Raw genomic sequence first — 11,353 nt, forward strand, 5'->3', positions numbered from 1 at the left:
GAAAACTAATAATATCTCATAAACCGCACAAAACCCCATATAGGGAGTATAGGGGGAAAAACATCATTCCTCAGAAGACAAACTCAACACTGAAAGTTTTACTTAAGATGAAGCGTCCTTCTACTTGCTGATGGCCAACTGAGACTCAAGTTGTAGAAACCCATTTCACAACAATATTTAGTGATCTGTATGAATAATTAGAAATAAGTATATAGGAGAATATAACACTTGTAGTGTCAAAGGGTTAGTAGCAAGAAATACTAGAGCGACTATCTATTTCTTGATTCCAAATTGCTTTGGTGGGGGGATGGTATTTTAGTGAGAGAGACATAATGAGATAATGATAGCATTCAAATACCCTTCGCCAATGCAATTAATTTGAGAGTTGTTTTATAGGGAGGGGGGGATCCAAGTGAACCCTTACAACCAACCTATTGACTAACATTCAAGTTCTTGGCAAACAATTTTAAGGAAACTCTTTGGATATATGATGACTTGATGAGCATAGGTAGGGCTTTCAAATTCAACTAATACATTATTCAAGTAAACTCAACAGTTTTTTCAATTGCTCAAGCAATACAAAGGACATACAAGTATACAATTATATAACTAATACAACACATAGATTGCCAAGTGAAGATTTACTAGCAACTATTTAATTATGGGATTTTTTGGATGTCTTAATCATTCTGCATCACCACTACTCCACTAGAAAGATGAATAACACACACTGCACATATCAAGGGTAAATAATGTAGTTGCTTCATTATCCACATGCCTACCCCCAGATATTTATTACTTATGCTGGTACTCTAGCCAATGCTGTTAAACAACTTTTAAAAGATTTACAATAGATTTCTGTAGATTTATGTAGGATTATAGGAAGATAGAAAGAAACAGCAAAAATGAATTAAGCTGCCAAGAAAGCAAGCTAGCAAAAATGAACTAAAGCATCAATATCTACGTCCAGGGCGGTCCTGACATTTTAATATTTTATGGGCCTGGGGCGAAAAACGAAAAATTAGACAGAGGCCCTTAATTATTACTCTGATCATGCATGCCAGACAACAGTTTGCTCCAATATTTAACGGGCTAAAATTAAAATACTACTAAATTATATTTATGGTACGAATAGTATATTTACAAAAAGATTTGAATGTAACTATGGTATGTACTTCACTTTATTAATTAGTACTCTGTATTAATGTTTAAAATATCATACTTGTATATGTAGTGAGCTATAGAAATTAGCATGTAGTATGGCACTAGCTAGGCATTTAAATCTATAAGCACCATACTAAAAGGTCATAAATACAAGCTTTCTATCAACTAGCCTAAGTTTTCGTTGATAGGGAAATTAGGTTGGTCAAGTAATCATTACCAATATTCTTCTACATACTGCAGAAACACTACAACCACAAGAAAATACCACCCAGAGGCTTACTGCAGGAGCAGAATACGCAGCTTCAGCTACCTCCGTGAATAGATAATCTGTTGTATAATTTGTAATTCCATATTTCCATTAATCACTCCGATATAAAAATTAATTATAAAAAGAAAACTTCATGAGTCATGTCAATTGTTCTTCTAAGATTTTAATTTTTCATTTGGTAAAACATTCAATATCGATATAGGTGGCGCTTAAAATAGGGGTGTAGGCGGCGCTTTACAAGTGCATCACATGGCCAGGTCACATTTGGCAAATTCACAAAGGTGGCACTGAAAAAGCGCCACCTTTGATTCAAAAAGGTGGTGCTTATTTTGAATAAGGGCCACTTTTGTGAAGCTCAAACGTTGCGCTTCTTAAAATAAGCGCCACTTTTCTTATTGTTTACTTTTTTTAAAAAAAAACTCTGCAATATTATAATTCCTGAACCCGTGCCATACATATTAATTTACAGCACACTATTTCACCAAACATCACTTTGACGTTCCTAAAAAATTAGATAAATTTCAAGTTTACAATAGTAGTATCACATTAGTTCAAATGTAATTAAATCAATAAATAATAAAGTAATTTTAGAGTCACAGATAACTAATAGCTTGTTCTATTTACAACGAGGATTTTTCACAATCGGTGAAGTAATTAGCTCACTTGTCTCGAACTTCATGTATCACCTCTTTGGTTAAGGGCCTCTCTCTTGGAGTATTGAAAACCTTACAAAGAAAAACATGCAAACGAATAAATTAAATTAAGTTAAATATAAGATTAGTTGAGAGTTGAGAGCGAAAAAAACTTTTATAGTCAAAATATGTCCTATAACGATCAAATGGGCTTTAAATATGCATAACATGACCAAAGTAGATGAGAATCAGTATTTACAACCTAATACTAAGTATATTACTCCCTCTGTCCCAGATTAGTTGTTACACTTTCTTTTTTCGTCCGTCCCAGATTAGTTGTTACACTTCTAATTTAGGAATGACCCCACATTTATTATATTGTCTCTCTCTTCCCATTAAATTTTTTTTGTCCCCACACCCTCTCTCATTCAATTAAAAAAATACTCCACTAACTCCTATCACATCTACTTTTTCAATAAAATAACAATTGATAACCAAACAACCACTTATCACCTAAAACTATGTGCAAAGGTAAGTGTAACAACTAATCTGGGACGGAGGGAGTAAATATGTAAAGGGTTAAGAATTCCTATTTTGGTTCATTGGGTTCCTTTTGTGAAAGTTGGGAGCAAAAATGTCATTTTAGGCTACATATAACCTATAATGACCAAAACGAGCTTTAGATGTGCATAAACATCTTAGAATGACTCTTACAAACCTTAAACTAATAATATTAAACATGTAAATGGTTAAGATTGAGTCCTTAGGTTTGTTTTGTGAAAGTTGGGAGCAAAAATGCCATTTTAGGCTACATAGGACCTATAATGACCAAAATGAGCCTTAAATGTGCATAAATAGTTTCGAATGAGTCTTATAAAACTTAAACTAATAATAATAAACATGTAACTGGTTAACAATGAGTCCGTAGGTTCATTTTGGGAAAGTTGGGAACAAAAATGTCATTTTAGGCTACATATGACCTATAACGACCTAAACGAGCTTTAGATGTGCATAAATAGTTTGGAATGAGTCTTATAAACCTTAAACTAATAATATTAAACATGTAAATGGTTAAGATTCAGTCCTTATGTTCGTTTTGTGAAAGTTGGGAGCAAAAATGCCATTTCAGGCAACATAGGACCTATAATGACCAAAACGAGCCTTAAATGTGCATAAATTTACCAAAGTAGATGAGAATGAGGATTAGAAACCTAATACTAAGTGAATTAAACATGAAAAGCTTTTAGAATTCCTATTTTGGTTCATTAGTTGAGAGTTGGGAGCGAAAATGGCTATTTTAGTCAAAATATGACCTATAACGATCAAACGAGCCTTAAATGTGCATAAATTGACCAAACTAGATGAGAATGAGGATTGACAACTTAATACTAAGTATTTTAAACATGTAAATGGTTTATAATTACTATTTTGGTTCATTATTTGAGAGTTGGGAGCGAAAACGGATATTTTTGTCAATAATGACCGACTTTTTTGTTTTAAGCTAGGAAAGGTAGCCAAAAATCTACTCCCGAAAGCTTTTCTATTTTGGCAGCAATTAAGATTTACACATCTAACTCTTAAAAGGTTCCACACAATGAAGCTACAATATATGATAGAAGCTTTAATTTCTCTAACAGAAATAGTTGCTAGTGAAATGGTATGAGATATTTTCAACTCACATATGAATAGGCTGATATGCAATAATCAGGGTGCCGAAGCAAAGCCAGCATCGATTCTGGAAGATTAAAATGGAACAAGTTTTGAATCAGTAATACAAAATCAATAAAGAAGAATAAGAAGGATTAAGAACTTTAAACAAAAGTGAACCCCTTCCTTCTTTAGTGCACACTCAATCACTCACTCATCCACATAAGAGATCATAACAATCAAATAATATGAGTAATAACTTCTACAAGTCTTAAAAGCAGTGATTATATAACCCCACCATGCCTGAAAGAAAGCAGTAACTATTCACAACCTAGATTAGTAACTCTTAACTACAAAAAGTTAATTATTGTTTGGAAATATCCCATGATTATTTTATAATAGTCTCCAACCATTATACTAACCACCAATTCTTAGTTTAAACCTATCATGACCCGCTTCTCCTAAAGCCAGCAATTGCTAGTTGCAATAACAAGTACCTTCTTTACCAACATTCTGAATTTGGCTTATAGAAGTCACCCTTAACAACATTGCTATGCCAATCAAGCCAAAACCAACAAAATTACACTAATATTATCCTCCAAAATGTTAATACAATGTATCAACTATCGCCATGAAAGTGACAAAAGAATATAAAACCAATCCAGAAAGTCTGGAAACATCACGGCCTCAAAAAATATCCATAAATTAGAGATAGTTATCCACTGCTAACTTCATTCCCTGAACTCATTTCAGGAGAGAAAATACTAGATATAGCATTTCAATACAACAGTCATAAGCAGTCACATGGCACAAAGCTATTCACGCCCTTCAATAGAACGAAACAACAGAAATTGACATAATACTTTGAGGAGACAAAAATTAAGGTCAAAAGACACTAGAAAGAAAGGCCCACCAGTTAAAACATAATTTAGACCCTCTGGGGTTGATGTATCAGCAGTTTCAGCAATCTGATTGAGATCACTTTGAAGTGACCGTGCCGTGCCCAAAAGTCCGACCTAAAATGCACCAGAACTTGCGATTAAAAAGCAACAACCATAACATGGACCAAAAAATGCAAATTACACCTGCAAGAAGGGCTCTATTACAATAATACATAAGCTTAGACACATGGTTCAATACTTCAACAACTAGTCAAGCCAGTCTCCCAACAATTAAAAACACAAGCAAGAAGGGTCATGTTCGTCTGTTACAATACTTAGAAACATGGTTAAACACCTTAACAAACGGTCAGAAAATTTTTAACAGGAGCAATATGCAAGCATAACCAATATATATATATATATATTTTTTTAAACTAGCTCATACAACCAGTGTACTACACGTCCATGCTACCATGTTATGTTCCAAAAATCAAATGCTTGTATCCATACACTACCTAGGGTCTTTCGATAAATTTGTGTTATATCTTTAACTATAAAGGGTTAGTTTAATAAGACTATTTATTCCAAATAGTGGTAGTACCTAAAAAACCTGTTTGCAGCATTTAGAACCCTGCAATTGCACGGAAATGCATTCAAGCCATCATATCACTCTAAGCAGCATTCTGTTTATGAATTGACCCTAGAGTATATTGAATTGACCTTATAACAAATTGGTAGCTACCACACCAAGTTGCTTCTTAAAAGCACCAGTAAACAAAAAAGAAATGGTTCTATATGCCACTAACATGCTCTGATTTCAATCAGAGTAATGTCCAACAAAAAAGAGGCAAGCTAAGTAAAATACAAAGTATTTAAAATTCTATAGGTACAATGACAAATAGAATGATGCGTTGATTGTTGATTTGATCCATTAATCTAGTGGCTAACCAGCCTCATTATCAGATATAGAATGCAGAATAGTAGAAAGAGCTAATCGTAATTGGACAGAACATGTCAATCCCATATATTTTGTTCAATTAATGAAGACTCGAATACAGCAGGATTAATAAAGTCAACAAACCAACACATGAGACTGAATAAGTTCTACAAGCTCTTGCAATCTTGCAGCATGCTGAGTGTGAACCCCACTGGAATTTATTTCCAGGGATGGTAAGATCTCCAATATTATTTGTAGATAACTCTAAAAGATACACACAGATTAGCTTTCAGTGCTGGTTCGCAATTTTTCTTGTTTATCAAGAAACAAAATTTGCAATAAGAAAGCCATGAAGGGGTAAACTATAGGTGCAAAGTCAAAACCTTAGTGGCGTATGAACCGTCAAGCCTTAGCATTAACCCTATAGTCACTACAACATCCTTATCAACCCCTTTAATTTGTATGTAGGGACATGGCACGTCTTTGAGATTATCAACTTCAACAAGAATCTAAAAGAAGACATCCAAAGAGGAAATTTTCTAAATTAAAATCCAAAATCTTAGGAAAATTTATAACTTGGAGCTACCTAGTAAACATATAGACATATAGCTATCATGGATAATAACAAGAGAGAATATTAATGAAAGATGAAAATGCGTCATGCTAGCAAGTAGACTGGCAGAGCCCAACAAAGGCGAGGGTACCATAGCTGGTGTGTTCATCACCACAGACTCGCTGACTGCATAAGCTATTGGTATGCTCGAAGCTTTGAAGTGGATTGAGGGAAAACAATGGATTAATACTTGCCTACAGTCTGGTTGTAAAAGAGCAGTAGCTGGTATCAATTGTGACTCTACGCCGACAGATTGGCTTACTAACATATACAAACCAAGCAAGGAGTATCTACTGATATTAGACAAAGGATGCTTGAGGAGCGTCATAAGAAGTAAAGTCAAGGAAGAGGACTACGTCACAAGAAAGTCAAGGACTCAGTGGAGCACGCTACAATACAGACCTACTGTCCACCCACCAAAAAATCCGAGAGATTGTGTTGATCACTGTAATGACATTGTTTTTTATGACTGTAATATTTTGGAGAACTCTTTCCAAACAGGGCTCCCTCTTGACCCTACAAACAATCATGTATTTTCAAGGCATAATAGCTTAATCTAATGATGTAACTCTTTTTTACCAAAAAAACAAGGCGAGGGTAAGTGTCAATTAAGGTGGCAGTGCAACAAATATTTTGTATATGTTATGCTAAATTCAGTAACATTGCAAGTTCATCAAAAATATAATTTGCTAGGTCAAAGACTAATATCCAAAAAATTGAAGCAAATCTAAACTTTTATCAAAATGCTACAACTATCAACAAATTTATACGGAGTAATAAAGAACCTCACATAAAGAAATCAATCTCGATAATTAAGTTAAGATTTCACACATTAAAAGATTCACTAAATAACGACAAATTCATTGAAACTACGCTTAAATTCATGAGAAATATAGATTAATAACTGATGATGGAAATGAAGTGAAGAGCCCGAAGTATGAGTTGTGATCCTCCGGCGAATCGGAACGAAGGAGGGGAAGCGACAGTGGCAGCCACAACCGCATGCCAGGAGGCAGGGGAGCAAAGATGAAAAGTAGAGGAGAGGAAGCAAGCAACAACGTCAAAATTAAAATCAAAACCTAAATCAGAAATTAATAATCAAAACCTAATATCTAACCTTGTAAATCATGGAAAATAACCAAAAATTCAGAACTTGAACAGAGAAATTTGAATAAGCTCATACCAAAAAAAAAACCCAAACCGAAACCCTAAGAAATATTTTGAAGCACCACAAGCACCACGTTCACCACCCGCTCCGTCGTCGCAACAAGAAGTACCACCATTGAAGTTCGAAGGAAGGAGGAGATGCAAGGTAGGGAGAGAGAAGAAGGAGATGAGAAAGACCGTACAAGGAGGAGAGATAGAGAAACAAACGAGGTTAAGTTCGAAAAAATTTCATTTTAAAAAAAAAAAATTCGGCAAAATTGTCAAAAAGTACCTTGTTTTTGCCTCAATTTGTGAGCTAGTACCTTATATTTTTTATTTTGTCAAATAGTACCTTGAATTAAAAAATTATTTTAAAAATGGGACCTTACTCCAACATTCCGGGCATAAATTAACTTTTTCCGGCCAATTTTTCAAATTTCCCTCCAAACTATTGTGCGTGTGCAACAAACAAGCCACAAACTCACGCGCCTTTGCTTTCCTCTTATAAGAACAGCAACAACAACACCTAGACAACACTTTAAGATCTACAACATTTTATTTTGGAGGGAAGCAGCAGGTTTATTGGGGGGAAACCAACTAAATTGAGCCAACAAACGGAATGGATGTCAGTTTTTGGACCACATTAAAGGACGAAGATGACAGCAGCAATTGGAATCAATGACAGCAACCAGAAAGATAAAAGTGATAAATGGTGTGGTTGAGTTTTTAATGTTGACTGAAAATGGTGGTTGAGGATTCAGTGTTGGAGCAGAGAATGGAGTAAATGAGAAGATGAAAGGGCGTTGGATGTTTAAATGTGGTTTGATGTTAAAAGCGTGTGTGCACGCGTTAATTTCCCTCCCAAAATGAGCCAACAAACGGAATGGATGGCCGGAAAAGGTTAATTTTGCTCGGAATGTTGGAGTAAGGTCCCATATTTAAAACAATTTTTTAATTCAAGGTACTATTTGACAAAATTAAAAATATAAGGTACTAGCTCACAAACTGAGACAAAAACAAGGTACTTTTTGACAATTTTGCCAAAAAATTATTAATTAACAAACCAAAGGATGCGCTTGTAATATAAGAGCATCCTTTGTGTAGGAGCATTTGATCATTTTTCTACTAGTGATATCCATCACTCAATGCAAACTTGAAATACCAAAAACTTTATCACCACAAAAAACCAATAACACACAAGAAAATTCAGAATCAACAAACAAAACTCAAAATACTGAATCAAGAAAAAAAAATAAAAAATAAAAAATAACACTACATCAAACACAAAGCCAATACATGTTCATAATCCAATAAAAAAATAATCTCTGTAATCTGGATTGTATAATTCTTGAAAATTAAATAACCAAAATATCCACCTCAAATCAGAAAGTACCAAACCCGGAATATAAGAATATTCAGAATCAAGAAACCAAACTCGAAATACCCAATCAAGAAATAAAAAAACATTAACACTACATCAAACACAAAGCCAATACCTGTTCAGAATCCAATCAAAAAAATAATGTATGTAATTTGGATTGTAATAGTTCTTGAAAATTATTGATTAAATAACCATAAAATTAAAATATCCACCTTAAATCAGAAAGTACTTGAATTGAAAGCGCGAATTCGACTGATTTACCGATGAAATTACACGAGACAACGAAACGGTTTAAATATAAGGAGTGTCGTTGTTGCTGGGAAGAGGAAACTTAAATTTGAGAGATTGAATTTGTTTTTTTTTTGTTTCTTATTGTCAGGCGGTTTCAGAATTAATGTTGGCCCAAACGTTTTGGAGAATCTCTTTCCATTTGGCGGCAAGTTGAATTTTTCGATGAGTTTGGTAAAACTTCGGGATTAGCGCTTATGTTAAAAATGAAATTTAAAGTTTTTCAAAATTAAATTGTTTTTTTTATAATAAAGTTAAATTGTTACAAACAAGTGTTACCTTATATCAAAGTGTTACAAATAAGTGTTACCTAATATCAAGTGTTACAAACAAGTGTTACCTAATATGAAAGTGTTACCTAATATGAAAGTGTTACTAAAGTGTTACGTATACATTGAATAATTTTGCAACTTTTAAAGTGTTACCATTTTGTGTTACATAAGGTCACTTTTGTACTGGTGTCCATCCTACTCATATTCTCAATTAATCCAATCATCTTGAGAACATGTGGACTTACGGGCTCGCCCTTCTTGAGTTTGGTGTCAAGAATTTCCCTTTGGGTTTCGAATCATTTGACTCTAGCCAGATCTTGAAACATGTTCCTCAACTCACTGACGATCGTGAAAGCATCTGAGTTGATGAACGTTTTCTGTAGATCCTCTCCCATAGTAGCAAGCATTATAAATTTCACATCGTGGTAAGCTTTAATCCAACGATTTAGGGCAGCCTCAATGACCCCTTCTTTAGTGGCTTCAGGCTTCTCCTCATCCAGGACATACTCCTTCCCTTCCTGCATGAGAACTATTTGCAAGTTCCTTTGCCAGTCAAGGAAGTTTTTTCCGTTCAACTTCTCCTTCTCGAGAATTAATCGAATGTTGAATGAATTGTTGTTAGCCATATTTCAAAAACTACAATTGAAAAGAATAAACAGTTAAATATCCATTCATATATACTCTTAATAAAATTAAATTCAAGCAATCATGCATAATTCAAAGTTATTAAGCATTTTATTCAAGTTATGTGTTTCGTTAGATGTGAATAAAATGAATCCAAGATCCTCAAAATCATTAGATGACTAAGCATGCTTTGGCTTTGACTTTATTCTAAAATATTTTAGGTAAGCAATTCCAATGTTAATAATCTAGAAACTACTCTTGGTTGATAGGTACGTCTAAGAACTTATTAAGAAAACCAATCCATTTTCCACGACATAAAATGACTCAGTACATATATCGTTTAGTTCAACCAAAATCAACTCGTACTCACAACTAATGTGTACCTTACCCCAATAAAATCAAGAAATAAGACCTCGCTTTGGCGGAAAACTATTATTTTCTTGACATAAAGGTGAGAAGTAAGTGTTATTTTGGAAAGACACCTTTTAACTCAATTTTAAAGTTTGGAACTTAAGGCTTTTACTATATTGGCTAGATTTTAAGTGAAATATTCTAAATCTTACAACAAAAGCAAGTCATGTATAATATCAAGACATATTTAAAGCAATAAATATCTTAAAGCATGCATAAGATTAAATTTGTGATCTAGTATGGCCCAACTTCATCTTGAAGCTTCAACTTCAAACTCCGTCTTGAAAATGGATTGGAAACTCCATTCTTGAATTTCACCATGGGAGGCACCATTTTTATGAAATAGGATTTGCAATAATTAAATTAATTACAACAAATTGATGGTACGCAGACCAGTTTTGATTCAAACCATGGTACTTAATTTAGACCATATTTTACATTCAAATTTAATAGTACGCAGACCATATTTTCTATCCTATTTGGGTCATACTAGTCACTTTACGCAACCTGCAAAACAATATATTTACAATATACCATTCATCCATTCATTTATCAATGAATGATCCACTTAGCAAGTTAGCAGAAAAATGCATCACAGAATACTTGCAATCAACTAATTAAGGCTCAAGAATCTACCAATTATTATGCTGATCGAGTTTATTAATCCTAAGGTAATAAGGACCTAATCAAGAGTTTAACCAATATGAATAATAGCTCCCACTCAAACCAAGAATTATATGCTTTACTAATTTTTAAACATAAAAATGTTTTTCCATGTCCAATCGGAAAACACATATTTAATTAAAATTTAAAGCTCATATAATAATAATTTCAAATCCATTAAATGATTTTTAGTTGATTAAAGTAAATTAATTAAAATTTATTCAAGGTTTTAATTTTATTAAATAATTAATATGAAATTAAATATAATTAGTAAACACATAAAATTAAATTCAGAGAAAAATTATAAGCGCGAAATTAATAAATTCGCCGCTCAACTAAAATAAATTTGCACAAACGTGCACAATGGCCCAAATCCATTGCACGTCTGTGCTTGGGCCAAGTCCAGGCCATGGGCGCAAAACCCAT

General features: G+C 33.5%; 1 protein-coding gene across 4 annotated transcripts; it reads right to left on the reverse strand.

Moving 5' to 3' along the window:
• Nucleotides 1–1,908: 1,908 nt before the first annotated feature.
• Nucleotides 1,909–7,516, reverse strand: LOC110777650 (uncharacterized). Of its 4 annotated transcripts, none has more exons than XR_002530525.2 (4): nucleotides 7,326–7,516; nucleotides 4,625–4,727; nucleotides 3,744–3,799; nucleotides 1,909–2,157 (listed from the first exon to the last, which is right to left on the reverse strand). XR_002530525.2 is itself a non-coding variant. In XM_056826359.1 (4 exons), the coding sequence occupies exons 1-4, from the start codon at nucleotides 7,269–7,271 to the stop codon at nucleotides 2,092–2,094; spliced, it is 237 nt and encodes a 78-aa protein (XP_056682337.1). In that variant the 5' UTR covers nucleotides 7,272–7,286; the 3' UTR covers nucleotides 1,909–2,091. The 4 variants fall into 4 exon arrangements, 3 of the variants coding, with proteins under 3 accessions (XP_056682337.1, XP_056682335.1, XP_056682336.1); XM_056826359.1 differs by lacking the exon at nucleotides 7,326–7,516 and adding an exon at nucleotides 7,260–7,286; XM_056826357.1 differs by lacking the exon at nucleotides 7,326–7,516 and adding an exon at nucleotides 7,048–7,252.
• Between the last annotated feature and the right edge of the window lie 3,837 nt (nucleotides 7,517–11,353).

The sequence above is a fragment of the Spinacia oleracea genome, chromosome 4 (assembly GCF_020520425.1).
Source record: "Spinacia oleracea cultivar Varoflay chromosome 4, BTI_SOV_V1, whole genome shotgun sequence".
NCBI classification, from domain to species: domain Eukaryota; kingdom Viridiplantae; phylum Streptophyta; class Magnoliopsida; order Caryophyllales; family Amaranthaceae; genus Spinacia; species Spinacia oleracea.